The 14,525-nt window shown below is 45.8% G+C and overlaps 2 protein-coding genes across 11 annotated transcripts in view; both read left to right on the top strand.

Moving 5' to 3' along the window:
- Window positions 1-301: 301 nt before the first annotated feature.
- LOC142784027 (uncharacterized) lies at window positions 302-7,469 on the top strand. 3 transcript variants are annotated; one of them, XM_075882648.1, is made up of 7 exons: window positions 302-402; window positions 2,279-2,408; window positions 2,515-3,230; window positions 3,302-3,361; window positions 3,427-3,531; window positions 3,587-3,700; window positions 3,997-7,469. In XM_075882648.1, exons 3-7 carry the CDS (start codon window positions 3,206-3,208, stop codon window positions 4,836-4,838), a joined length of 1,146 nt encoding a protein of 381 aa, XP_075738763.1. In that variant the 5' UTR covers window positions 302-402; window positions 2,279-2,408; window positions 2,515-3,205; the 3' UTR covers window positions 4,839-7,469. The 3 variants fall into 3 exon arrangements, with proteins under 3 accessions (XP_075738763.1, XP_075738765.1, XP_075738764.1); XM_075882650.1 differs by having other exon boundaries at window positions 3,427-3,700; XM_075882649.1 differs by having other exon boundaries at window positions 2,279-3,230.
- Window positions 7,470-9,746: 2,277 nt separating this feature from the next.
- LOC119162994 (p38b MAP kinase) overlaps window positions 9,747-14,525 on the top strand; it is a 455,785-nt gene continuing 451,006 nt past the window's right edge. For 2 of the 8 annotated variants that reach the window (XM_037414879.2, XM_037414878.2), the window contains exon 1: window positions 9,749-10,113. In XM_037414879.2, coding sequence (XP_037270776.1) covers window positions 10,007-10,113 — 107 coding nt within the window. In that variant the 5' untranslated portion in view covers window positions 9,749-10,006. Of the gene's footprint in view, window positions 10,114-14,525 lie in introns of all 8 variants that reach the window. The other 6 variants (XM_037414883.2, XM_037414881.2, XM_075882646.1 and 3 more) reach the window with 5 other exon arrangements.

Here is a 14,525-nt window from a genome sequence, read left to right as displayed (position 1 = left end):
CTTCCTCCGTGGTTTTGGCATAGAGAAAGAAGAAGACAAGAGCGGACACTCCGCGAAACCTGGCCTTAGGAAGTGCGTCACGTCTACGTAACGAACTAGTGCTCTCACCAAACGTCAGAGAACGCAAGCGCAAAAAAAAAAAACAGTTATAATTAATGCAACAAAATTGTTTTCACAAATTAATAAGTATACTCTCAAATTTGGTATGTTTTTTATACATAAAAACAATTTATTCAACACACCTTACGCGATTATTTTTCTTCAGCCGTACTGTCATAAACACCATACACCCAGCGACAAGCTACAGTGTACTATACAAGCCCATGCATGACTGACAGCGAGAAGCTTTCGTCGCTTTCGTCCACGTCGGCGGCGTCGGCGTTTTCGTGCGTGAGATAACAGGTGAGGCACGTTTTCAAGCGGAGCTTGTTGAATGACATGTTGTTGGTCTTGTTGGGTCATTTTTTCATAAAACGGTTACGCCTACGCGAATAAGACACCATGCAACAAACATAGAAAGCTGCACACACACGTTGCGCTTCGTGTGTGCGAGTTTGTTTCTTACGTGGCGTCTCATTCACGCAGTTGTAACCTTTTTCTGAAGCTTGTAAGGACTGGGAGGTTCGCTAAAAAGAAAGTTTGTGGCTCTATGCGGCGGCTAGACGGGAACATTGTGCAACGTATGCAGTATAGCAAAGGCGGCACGGCGTCAAGCCGAGGCGACGCGTGCTGCGTCTGCCACGGACGCGAGCGTCTGTGCGCTGAGCATAGCTGGGCAGCTAGGCATAGCCTCCTCTATAACTTTGTGCCCGAGCGGTCGGTCCCTCAGCGCCGTCCCCCGAGCTATTATGGGATGCGAGCGCTCCTGGCGGAGCGCCGAGGCGCAAAACGAGAGAATGGATGGCAGCTATGGAGAAAAAACCGGCTTTGAGTAACTACCGAAAGGGCAAAAATGAAATAAGGAGGGAGGCATTTTACGATAATTCAAGGGGAAGCGCTTTACTGTTTGAAGCGAGATCGGGTTGCCTTAGAACGCGTAGTTATAAAGCAAGATTCAGTAAAGAAGAAGAACAATGCACATGCTGCGGGAAAGATAAGGAAACGGCGGAGCATGTTCTGATTGAATGTGGAGATATCCACCCAGGTGTACTCCTGTATCCGTCAACTGAGCTCGTAATGGTTCTAAATTCTCTAAAGAATTACGCGGAAGTTTTCCTCGCAAGAGCGAGAAAGATGAATCAGCCACTGAAGGCTGCCGTTGACAACGCCGCGCAAATACTACAGAAACGTGACAAACTCAAGTGCTCGACCCCGGGACATCATAAAAAACTTTTGGAGGTTGTGCTCGTGAAGTTTCTCCGCCCACTTTTTCTGAACTTCGCGACGAGTGTGACTGACAAACACGACTTGGCAAAAGATTTTCATGTCAAACCATTGTCTCGAAAAGTGCTCAAGCTTTGAGCGCGAAATCAAATAACAAAGCTCACATTGCATTCTGCATACAGTGCTTGTGTTAAAAATTTGGTGTGTGCGCACTTCTTAACGTATACGCATAATCCAATGCAATGTAGACGGTTTCTAGACCGTCATAAACGCAAGCGTGCATAGGCCGCGTCGTCTGCTGTTATTATGGGATCGGTGCGGCATCTGGCGGCGAGCGCCAAAACTATAAGGGACGGATGGCGCGTATGTATTTAGCGCTAATGCGCGGGCACAAAAAAATATAGGAGGCTATGAGCTAGGTCATAGGCTCGGTGGCTCGGTGCAAAATATTGAGAATCGTTCGCTGGGCCTCCCATGCTTCACGACGCGTTTCCCGAAGGCTCGGAACACGAATAATTCTTGGTGTGCCGGAGGCAAATCTGGACTAGCCAAGTGGCCATCATCTTCGTTTTTTCGCTAGCCTTGTGCCACTAGTGCAAGCTGCTCACAAATTTTTTTGACGTTTCCAATATAATTTTACCGCATAAATTTCAACTACGATTTATCTTCCCAATGTACTGCTGATACTGCGTACGTACAAAGGTGTTCTAAAGTTCCCAGGCCGCGATACCATTGCATTACAAGGGATAGCGGCCTGGAAACTTCTGAAGATCTTTGTACGTGGTCTTGACGTATATCTTTGTAAGTTGGAGTTTTATGGGTCAGAGATGTATCACTGGTTTTGTATTGTGCATCGATTAGCTAATCATTCAAAGGGGTTTGCTGGTACACTCATGACGTGCACATATCTTTTTCGTAATTTGACAGCGAAGCATTCACTTACTAACATTTTCAGACCGCGCTGATGCCATGCCGTCCGGCGGTTCAAGCTACGGCAGCTACTGCTGTGTATCGTGGTGCTTCAACAATGTCAGAACCCACAAGAAGCCTGGGACGAGTTTCTTCCGCGTACCACGGGACAGCAGGTGTGTTAAAGCTTTTGTATGGTTTGCATGTCTGTAGGCTTACTGTTCGTACTTGCTAAGTGAGGGTAACAATAAAAAATCACTATTCAAGCACTTCTCCTTTCAGCTGATAGTTCATTGCCAATACAGGATGAAAGCATGGATGTAGTATGCTGGACGCGATGATCTCCTGAGTAAGCCGGCCAGCCTATTGTACGCAACGTACAGGGTTTGTAGCGACCATTTTACTGCTCAAAGTTTCATGGACCCTGGGCACACAAGGCTTACAAGAATGGCTGTTCCCAGTGTGCAACCAGCTGCACCATGTAAGTGATTGACTGAAACTCAAATATATGCAATAGCAGCCACTTGTATTGAATCAGTGGCGACAGTTAACCGTGAAGATCTTTGTAGCCGATGGAGAAACCTCACTATAGAAGTAACACTTGAAAAGTCTTAAATTTTGTGAATTGTGGGCTATTACCTTCCTAACAGCAGCTTTACATTTCTGTCGTTTTTTGATGCTCTGGACCTGCGCAACTTGTTTTGAAAGGCTTTAAAGGGCTATTTCACGTTATCTTCAAGCCTGAGTGCACATGTACGTATACCTTTCATCAGTGAAAGCTGCCACTGTTGATAATTCCAAAAATCACAAATTACTTGTTTCCTAGTTGGTGCCTTCTCTTTTCTTCCACGTTCGACCAATTTATGCGTTTGAAAGAGCTGTTTAAGTTTCCCCATGCTACAAGCTTTGTAACTTGTACCAACTGCACATATATGCAGGTTCTCTGAGCGTCGCTTCAAGTAGTGACTGTGACATGGCTGCAGAAGCTGCACTGCAAGGTGCGGATGAGCTTCCGTTTGTGTTATTTTAAGCCTCTTACTGACACATTGTCGTAATTTCATTTCTTCAGGACCTGCGGTAGAGGCTTCAAAAAGCGGCTCCCACACATTGAGGTGCCCCGATGAACAGGGTGCGTTCAGTGTCGCGATTTCTTTTTTTTTTTACCCACATTGACTGTTGACCAAACCTCTGCAGGTGGCAGCTCCCTTGTAGCTGGTGAAAGAATTTCTGCTGACTTCGTCTTGCCGGAGAAAACCTTAACCAGTCGCTCAGCTGTCACAAAAGGAACGTGTGTGACTGGTAAGTTGTATGTTCACTTCAACACCAGAGTGGATTGATATAGAGACTTCCGCAGGCCGCTCGCAAGATTGTTCCGACAGCACTGTCCGAGGCACTGAACAAGCTTCACAAGACCCTCCAGAAGACGTCTCCGCTAACAGCTCCACGCCTGAGTGCCCTAGAGAAAATGGTGACTATGCTTTTATTGCAGCTGTTTTTAATGTGCTATTTTATGTTTAGGACATTCTGAGGAAACTATCCTCAAAAGGACACTACGTGTGCACTTACAAAATGTTAGGGTGGGCTCTCAGTGATTTTAATTTTTTTTGTGCATTGTCAACATTGTGAATTGTTTGTTTTTAGGTAGTGGAATCGAAAACTTTGCACCACAGAAAGTTGTGCACCTTGGGTCTTATAGATCGAGGGAAGTGCTCGTATGGGATTAGTTGTTCTTCGCTTTTACATCCATTTTTTTGTTTATTGCAGTGCGTTCCTGTGTGCCAGCGACAATGTCTCCATCAATGAAGTACAAGCAAACCATTAAACATCTGCAAGCCAAAGTAGCAGCACAGCGGAAAACTATCAAAAGACTGCGGAGACAGCCTCACCAAGCACCGTCATCGACTTCAAAGTCCCTTGAAGTTATCCGACCGCACGTCACCGAGGAGGTTTTTAAACTTCTTTCTGCACATGTTCGCTTGAGGCCCAAACGCAAGGGCAAGCGGTTTCCCGTGTGGTTCAAGAAATTCGCTCTTTACTTAAACTTCCGAGGTCCGCGAGCATACCGATTTCTGGCTCCATATTTTTCTTTGCCCTCCCGGCGTTCATTAAGGAAATGGCTAGCTAATGTAAAGATGACTCCAGGCATAATTCCAGGAATCCTTTCTTCCATTGCAACAAATACTCAAGCTTGGAATGAACGGGACCGAGTGTGCGCTTTAGTTTTCGACGAAATAGCACTCAAAAAGAATTTGTACTATGATGCTGCAAGAGACGTTGTCCAGGGTTTTACAGATGATGGCACTCATCGCACTTCAACCATCGCTGATCGAGCACTGGTTTTTCTTCTTGTTGGCGTTTCGAGAAAGTGGGTTCAACCGGTTGTTTTTACTATAGGGCACACATCAACACCATCATCTGTTATGCATAACTTGCTGGTGTCACTCATTTTGGAGCTTAGGAGCATTAATATTGCAGTGAAAGCAGTCATTTGTGACCAGGGCAGTTCAAATGTAAGTCTCGCTAACCAACTAAGAGTGACTGTAGCAAAGCCTTTTTTGGAGTTAATGGTAAGCGGGTATATTACATTTTTGATGTTCCGCATTTAATTAAAGCAACGCGCAATAATGTCCAAGCACACAAGTTATACATTGGGGATGACATCGTTAACTGGTCGCACATTGTAAGCCTTTACCAATCCTCACATGAGTTGCGGTTGCGATTGGCTCCAAAGTTGACTGAACGGCACGTTCATCAGAAACCTTTTTCTAATATGAAGGTCAGCAGAGCAACTCAGGTCCTCAGTGCATCAGTTTCGATTGCTATCACGGCAATGGTGTATGCGAAGGTGCTTCCTGCCTCGGCCATCACTACAGCTCAATTTTGTGATCGTATGGACAGGATTTTCGATGCTTTGAACAGCTCGAGTAAAAAAAGAACTTCGCAAAAGCTGCGGCATGCAATCATGAAAAATGATTCAGAGCTGATTGACTTCCTCCGAGGCCAGCTTCCCTGGATTGCATCATGGCAGTTTGCTGGCAGACGTCAACCACAAACCATCGTAGGTTGGCAAATTACAATTCAGGCAATTTGTCAACTATGGGACGACCTTTCCAAAAATTACAATTTTGAATACCTGTTAACACGCAGGCTTCAACAGGATCCTCTGGAGAACATATTTGGCCACATTAGGCAAAAACAGGGTTGCAACACCAACCCCAATGTAGCACAATTTATTTGTGGCCTGAAGCACATCTGCATAAGAAAACTCTTCAAGCTGTCAGAATACGGAAATGTCGAGGATGATGAATGTGACCTCCTCCAGGAGCAGCTCTTGCCATTCTCCCTCACCAGTGCGTCTCTTGTGGATAATGAGGTGTGCACAGCCACAGCCTGACGACTTTCCCGCTCTAGACGATCTCTCTGAACTTGCGACAAACATTCACTCCCATATTATCGATGACTCTGCTGCATATTATGTAGCTGGTTTTCTCATCAAACACTTCCTTCGGAATGCATGTGATGGTTGCAGTTGCCCACAGTTACTGAAAGACGACAGTGAGACGCTTAAGGGTACCCACCAGTATTTCACAATGCTCAAAGCATACCACGTCCCCAGCAAACTTTTTGGGAATCTCGCTGTGCCATCAGAAGCAGCTTTTGCATACGTACAACAACTTGAATCTGACTTTCTTGCCATAATTGAGGCCACTGCACATCACCTGAAAGTGTGCGATGTTTTGTATCACGATCTGTCAAGTGTTGGTGATTTTCATTTCTGCTCTGCTGGGTGTCACGCGAAGTTTCTGAAATTGTTTCGCCGGGTTCTTTTATGTTGGCATGTGCGTTTTGTGAACCGAAACTTGGATAGGGTTAGGTTCCAGTCTTCAATCTCGGGCATACAGCTTGACAAGCTCAAAGGTTAGCAATTAGCGGCGGGTTTACACTAAAGTATTTGAGTTGAGCCGAATCCTGCAATAGCTTTGTTATGTTATTACTTCGTTACAGCAGACTTCATTATGGTCCTATATGCTTATATTCAGCTCAACTGGACTAGCCACTCCTTCGTTGCATACATTGTTTAGGTTACCCGCCATTAGGAGTAGGGACACTGTGTATTCGCTCGAAGTGATTTGCATAAGCTTAAAAAGAATGTTGGGTATTCTTTCTGTATTTTTGTAGCAAATGCGGGCGAACTGTACACTTCACTGTGGCTCGCTTGGTCACTGTGTATGCTTCATCTCTCCAGCTCAAGTATTATATCGATAACAAAACCGCTTGTTGAAATGTCTTCGAGCGGGTAAGGAACACAGTATGAAGTGGGCACGGTTCACGTTATCACGCTTTTCGTATTTTAGCTTCTCATCAACCTCCTCATCTCGCCCATCAAAATTTTCAAAAGAATACCCAAACTTGTAGCGTTTGATGGGGCTGCGGACGCTGCCATTTTATTTTTATATAGCTTGCGAGTGATAACGTACGATGTAGAGCCTTTGTGAAAAATAATGAGCCAAAGTGGTTTCCTTCTTCTATTTATTAGCCCTGTATTACCGCTCTCGTAGCACCAATTAAGGTCCACAATTCTGGATAAATTGATGACTACAATCTATTTTAGCTCGCAAGCGTCACAGCAACACCCAGACGCAAATCACTTGGGATCTTAAGTTTTTGATGAAGGCAACGCATAACATAAGCCACAAGACCTGCCAGTATTGTAGCATAAAGTTTGTCTTTCACGTAGTGAGCAAGCTGCAAAGCCCTACCTTTCTGAGGACAAGCAGGCATTAAGTCTGCTTTTTTTCATTTTGGACTAGCTGTTCTTAAGCACAGCCAGCACACTGCACCTTTGCCTTTCTGATATATTGTGTCGTGTGGTTTTTGTGCGCTCTTTTTTTCTATGCATTATTTCGGTTAACCCCAGGCGTGATTCGCGACTTCATTGCTGTGTATATGTCACTTCTTCCTTCTTCATCAGCATTGTGCGCTGTGTTTTTGCCATAGATCCTTACTTACCCACTGGCCCGGTGTGTCATACTTCACCAGCTTCTCGGCTTCTGCCAACTCTAGCGATGTGTGCGTTGTCTGTGTTCTCTATGTATTTGTTACAATATTTGTTACAATTTATTTGTAAGGTGAGATGCATTTGTTGTCTACCTTTGTCATATTGTGCTTTTTATATTCTCATACTCTACCTTGCCTTTGAATAAAACATTGCGGATGCTCTGTTTCTTTGACTGATATATACATTGATCACTTGTTCCAAAAGAAAAACACGAGCGTGATGAATAAAACCGTAGTGAATTATCATTACCTACATTTCTTTTTATTATATAAACTTAATCGAAAAATAAAAATTACGTCACGACCGATTCGCACGAACCACTGAACAAAACAAAACAGGGAATCGCTAAATCAAAACGACCTACAAAAACTATCCATTTGGGCGATGAATAGTGGTCTGAAATCGTGAACTTTCGTCATAGCCGAACGTCGGTTACGCAAAGTAATTCAAAATTTGCGCCAGTGAAACCGAAACAGAAAGCGCACGCCATTTGCTCTCGCCAACCACTAGGTGTGCTAGGGTCGATTGGGCCACTGGGGTCTACGGGAGTGTCCACTCTTAACCTTTATTTATCTATGGTTTTGGCCCTCAAAAGGTTCGTGCCACCCGGTAGCAGCAGACGCGGCCGAATGGTAGTTGCGATTTCAATTGTCTCACACAGCTGATGGGTATTGAGCACGTGTACACGCTACAAAAAAGCATTAAAATTTGAATGTTTTATACATACCTATAAAGCATTCTTATTTGTGACGTTTTTTAAGAGAAAATTTAATGAGGCTCACCTTCAACGGTTGTCCCCCTCCCCTGACCAAGCACAAAGGGGTCGAAGAGTCTACGTTCTCTGCAGGCGTGGTCAACGGGCGTCCAGGTCGTGACCAGTATGGACTGTGTATCTGAGCAAATATTGCATTTGCTCTCATCTGCACAAATGACCATCGACAGGTTTTTGTCTTGGGGGGGATGGAAACCCTTTTTTCAACTTGCATCACGGCTGAGGTCGTGTTGGTGTCGCTAGAGTGGGTAGCAAGTGCTGGTGCGGCTTGAAGGGGTCAAGTGCCCCTTTTGCACCTTCTGCCTCGCCCATGCCCATGTCTACACTTCATTCATTGAACACTGCGGTGAGGACTAGTTGACTAAATGCGCAGATTTGTTTTCTTGCGCATTTTATACCGCTGCATAAAACATTCTCACACTGTGAAGAGTAGGTATTTTGATTCGTTTGAAGGAAAGTTACATTCAAGGCATGACAGATACTCAAAAGAGCGGTTTCCTGCAATCGCAATAAGAAAACTCGTAGCAGAGGTGCTTCTTTTTTCGTGCAGCGTACAATGTAAAAGTGAGATCCAATTCAGAAAAAGCGAACTCAGTGACGTGCGTCAGTGCTTGCTCAATGTTCAATGAAAGAAGGTTTCATGAAGTATGACGTAGGCAACAACAGAAACAAACTGCTGCATCTTAAATAAAAAAAAAACAAGCAAAGTGCTGCACATTTGTGGTAGAACATGGACATAGATTGAAATGCGCGTTATTTTTTATGAAATTGAAATAAAAAACTATTTTATAAAACGCTTTGCATTCATCATGATGTCGACACATCTATGTAGTGTCATTTACGCTATTTGGATGAAAATTCCTGAATTTCAACAAATTCAGTAACCTGTGGCAGAAGAGCCTTTTGAATTTTTAGTTTCGGTTTCCCCGCCGCTGCCGGCGACGAAAATTGGCCGCGCGCCGACGACGATGACCGGCGTGCGCTTTCAAGACAGTTGGAAACCATAATAACTAGATTTAGATGTCGTGTCCTCCCGTTAAATTTCTATTAACATAGGGCTGGTCTGGCGATATCACCACTATGCAACTTTTGTTCAGAATCGGAAACAATAGAGCATTATTTTTTGTCATGTCGCCGATACAAATTGCTCAGGAAAAAACTCAGTCCACCCTTTCGCTAGCCTAGGGCTGAATTTCACTATAGGAAGCATACTTTCCTTCGGGGCTTACGATCTGGGCTTCAGCCACGACAAGGAGGTTATACTAAGTATAACCTCCTTGAGCCACGAGAACGTTTTCTATGCAGTTTGCAAGTACCTAAACGAAAGTAAAAGAATTAAGCTTTTAATTGCGGGATTATTATTTGTGCAAAAAAATTCCAACATACACAAGAGCATTGTTTAACCATGCTGATTCCTATTCAATGTAATGAATAATTGTCTTATCTGAACAAGTGACAAACAACTATTGCACTCCTTTCATTCGGCCTAGGGTGTCTGTTCTTTTTTCTTTCTTTTTTCTGGTGGGTGGTATCGATATTGAAAAAAAAAAAAAACTTACTGAATTAAGTCATCGATTCTTGGCCGGTCCCCCTGAGTGGGTGCGAGCCACGGCTGTGGAATCATCATCATCATCATCTTAACGCCGCCGCCGTCGACTTTGAACACCTCCGTGACTCTGAACGACCCTCACGCCGCCGCCGGTCAACATAGCCTCGGCGCGCCAGTTTATCTCAGAGGCCACGTTTCAGGGTTCCAGGGCCTGTATGAGTGTGCGTTAGAGTTTCCGTGCTGGTGTGTTTACGTGTAGTGCGTGCAGTCCATCCTTGTGCCGACATCGGCGGTGAGGAGTCCCTCGACGTCGTCGTCGAGCAGCGTGCGGTCATCACCTGATGCCCGTAGTGCGGCTCATGCGTGGTGTCTCTTGGCTCGCAAAGAAGCAATCATGAGAAGCGGATTCCACCGCGTTGAGCTGAACAAGACGGTGTGGGAGGTTCCTGTCCGATACACCAACCTTTCGCCCATCGGCGTCGGCGCTTACGGACAAGTTTGGTGAGCGCTTATTCTAGGCTTACAAAGCCCAGTAGGTGTCACGTTACGCTTCATAGCGTTTGCTCGCCTCACAACTCACGTTGTGCTAGTTGCGAGAAGGACGCACGAAGCCTCTGGTGTTAGCCTCATCTGCTGTGTACTACGTTCGCCGCACGAATATTGCGACCGACCTCACTGCTGTGAATGTCTCGATATATTGCTCAAATAAAAATAGTGTGTCATTCTTGCGCTTGGCTTTCGTTGTAGAGCTTTCTGTATATCATGCAGGCTGTAAGGGTCGACTACAGGTTTTCCCGCTCACTTTAATCCAAGTGCCAGCCTAAATAATCTGCACGCCATTGAAATAATCTGAGCGCCGAGCTATTTAATCCATGTGCCAAACATTTAATCCAAGCACCAACATATTTAATCCAAGCGCCAACTCACTCAGGCCACGTGCCATTGAGTTTAATCCAAGTGCCACCGTGTTTAATCCAATTGCCAATGACTTTAATTCAGGTGCCAGTCAGTTTAATCCATGCGCTAGAAACACACAGTTAGCCACTATATATAGTATAAATGTCAGAATAACGTGAACATGGCGTCACAGCAAGAACTTTTCCCTCTGCTATACATGGTAGTGCTTATGAAATGAAGTGCGCAGTGCGACTTCCCCTTAACATTTTGGTGTCATAGCTTCAAAATAAAAAAAAACAGTCAGTATTAATTGCATTTATGGGTACTTGAATGTATTTGCTCATAGAGTCCATGTTAGTCTTTATTGCATTGCTACTGCTTCATTCCGCTTAACCATCTACACCATCGCATATGCATAGATTCGTGTCGTCTGCTGAGCAGACTGCATTTGGCTACGTCTGCTCAGACCAGGGAGAACAGTGACTGACAGATGATATTCATTCGTTCTTGAAATCAGAAATAACCACTTAAAAATACCAAACTTGCATTTATTTGGGTTTATGTGGAAATAAGTTGTTTTAAAAGCATCAAAGTAGATACTCCAGTTTTCATGTAACAGACGACGCTTAGTGTAGCGGAAGCGTGTTTACTTGAAACATGTGTTTTCATACGGGAACATTTGCAGACGAAGAGAGAGCTTTGCTTGAAGCCATGGCTGGACGCAAGCGAGGACCACACTTTAAGAACCCCGACAAACCTTGTCGAAAAAACAGCAGAGTATCGGTGGTTGACAAGGCTAGGATTGTGGACGTTTACAGGCGTGGTGGTGACTTGAAGCAGCTGGCCGACGCTCTAGGCGTCAACATTACAACAGCAAGATCGATTGCCGCTACCGACAGAGAAACATCAAGCATGGTGGGGGTTCAAAAAGGAAGTTTGGAGATGACGTCGTGAGTACTTTGAGACGAATTGTCGACGAAAACTGTACATTTACATTGAAGCAAATAAAGGAGGCCCTGGAGAAAGAAATGCCAGGAGTAACAATCAGTGCAAGCACAGTCGACCGCTTGCTGGATGCCCACTGCTACTCAATGAAGCTAGTGACGCAGAGGCCCACAGATCGCAACCGTGACGATATCAAGCACAGCCGCATGCTGTACGCCCAATGGCTGCAGACTGATGGACCGCGTGTTTGCCGCTTCTATTTGGATGAGACTAACTTCAATATCTGGTGTTCAAGGAACTTCGGCAGGGCAGCTAAAGGACAACCAGCTGTGCACATGACCACAACGACAAAGGGAGTGAACTTGAACATTATAGCATGCATGTCCGCAAATAGAGTTATTCACTGTACTGTGGTGGACAATGTTCATTAGGTTGTTTTAATGACTTCCTCAGTGATGTTTCGGCCCATATAGAGCGTGATGAGCCAAATACCGAAGCTGTATTCCTTCTTGGTAATGCACCTGCTCACGCTCGAGCAGAACAGGCGGCTTTGGCTAACTCCATGCACTCTATTAAGCGCCTGCCAGCGTACAGTCCCTTCTATAACCCTATAGAAGAAGCCTTCTCGAAATTCAAGTCACACGTGAAGGCCTACCTGAGCGAACGTCGTAATTTAGTTTTAGTGACACCACAAGGCATGACGAAAAAGGAGCACAGGCGTTCTTTACTGCTGGATGCGGCTCGCCACTCCATGCAACAAATACAGAGCGAAGACTGCGCGAACCTTTGATCGGCACAATTTCTCTTTCGTGCCTGCCGCTTTGCGTGAAGATGACTTGTGAACATTCGTCTCCGAGCCCTATGAGACAGTTCTGTTTTAATAAATACACTAGCCTGTGCCTATGTTGCATTTCTTGAATAATTAGTAGTAATCACTCTTGTTTTCCTGCATATGTATATATGTGTTCACACACACACACGCATGCACGCACACACACACACTGTGTGTGTGTGTGTTAGCGTGCGTGTGTGTGTAGAGATAGAGAGGGGGGACAGAACAAATAATTTAGTGATTGCACTGAATCTTCAAGCTTCCAATGTGCGATGAGAGGCATAATGCCGCTCAAAAAAACACGTACACACAAAAAAGAATACTAGGCCCACGGTCAGTTGGGTGTTATTATCACTTTGTTTCCTCTGTGTTCGTTTCATCGCATTCGTCAAGTATGCCACAAAACTAACGAGCTCTGTGTGTAAAAAAATAAGAGCATACTGACACAATGTGATTTCAAATTATGCGCGCTAGCCGATACTTGTGCCGTCTAGATGGTTTGCGATGCACGAGCCTGCGGGACCCAGCTGCACGCGAACCGTGTTAAAAAAACCAGAAGAACGTAGAAGAAGAGGCAAAGGTGAATCCTCAAGACAATCGAGCTGTTTTATTGTTCTCGGGCACAAGTTCGCCCTGCCTAGGTTAGTCTAATAAAAGAGTTCATTGAAGAGTGCGTTACAAATCTGGTGGAAGTGCTGGGTGTGATGCCAAGCCCCTCTCGAGTGACGGAGCACAGTCCAGAACCACAGCGATTTCGACCCAACGAGCTGACGCCTGTTCATCAGCGCTGCAGTCGACGCCTACGTGGTGAGGGTCCTGAATTTTCACCTTTATCGACTTCCCTTGGAACATCAACGGCTGTGAACGGGTACGCAACCGACATGACTGCTCAGGTCACTCCAGCCAACATTGTAGTAAACCAGCCAATGCTACCAAAGCCTTTCTACGGCGAAAGCTACGAGGATGCAGAGGACTGGCTTGAACACTTTGAACGCGTCGCAAAGGCTAACGGATATGGGGAAGAGTGGAAACTTGGAAGTGTTTACTTCACACTGGAAGATAGCGTACGAACATGGTATGAAAACTACGAAGCTACCTTCCGGTCGTGGAGTGATTTTCGACGGGAGCTGCTCGCTGCTTTCCCGAACACAGACCGCCAAGAGAGAGCTGAAGCTGCGCTCCAGGCAAGAAATTAGCGAAATAACGAAACTGTCGCCATGTATCTAGAAGACATGTCTCGCCTATTCCGCCGAGCGGATTCAAATATGAGCGAAGACGGGAAGCTGCGCCATTTGATGCGAGGCGTAAAGCAAGAACTCTTTGCCGGACTAATTCGAAGCCCGCCACGCACCGTCGCCGAGTTTCGTTCCGAGGCGACTACAATGGAAAGGAAGCTACAACAGCGAGCAAGGTTATACAATCGAGATGCGATCGTCACTTCCTTGGACATAATGCCACCAGTCTTCGGTAACGGCATGGAAGCACTACGCGAGCTGGTGCGGTCTGTTGTGCGAGAAGAGCTGCAGAAGCAGCGTCTTGACCAGAACGCCCCAATGCTTTCTTCTCTGGCCGATGTTATCCGTGAGGAGGTCAGGCAGGTGGTACGCGAACCTTCGAGCAACGCACAGCCAGGGCCGCCACTACAACAGAAGACGAGAATGACGTATGCTGATGTGCTACTGCGAGGACCTCCCGGACGTGCAGACGTCGCGGCGGCTACACATATGCAGTACCCGATGCCACCGAGCACCCTGCAGCCAACGCCAGAGAGGAGACTAACGAAGAGCGATGTCTGGCGCACTCCCGACCGGATACCGCTGTGTTACCACTGTGGGGAGCCTGGCCATCTCTACCGAACGTGCCACTACCGCCAGGCAGGACTACGTGGTTTTCCTGTTAATGCACCTCGACCACGAAATGGTGAACGTCCCTTCGAAATTGAAGAGTACCTGTCAGGTCGTCAAACCTTAAGTGGCTTCCAACGACACCAACCTCGTGCAACGACAACGGGGAGGTATAGATCGCCTAGCCCCCGACCTTCAGCAAGCTCCCCAAGGTCTCGTTTCCCAAGCCCGCGTCAGGAAAACTAGAGTCAGCGACCTGTGGAGGCAAGGCCGCTGTCGACGCTAATGCAAAAAAACCTCCATTGCTGACTCTGAACGACGACCGATTCAGAAACCGGTGCTTCGATAGTGACGTTACTTCCGATTTACGTGTGTTCGTTGACGGCTATGAAGTC

Source organism: Rhipicephalus microplus, unplaced genomic scaffold (assembly GCF_043290135.1).
Source record: "Rhipicephalus microplus isolate Deutch F79 unplaced genomic scaffold, USDA_Rmic scaffold_13, whole genome shotgun sequence".
Classification (NCBI taxonomy): domain Eukaryota; kingdom Metazoa; phylum Arthropoda; class Arachnida; order Ixodida; family Ixodidae; genus Rhipicephalus; species Rhipicephalus microplus.
The sequence above is the reverse complement of the archived record's forward strand: the minus strand, read 5'-3'. Positions and strand labels throughout refer to the sequence as shown.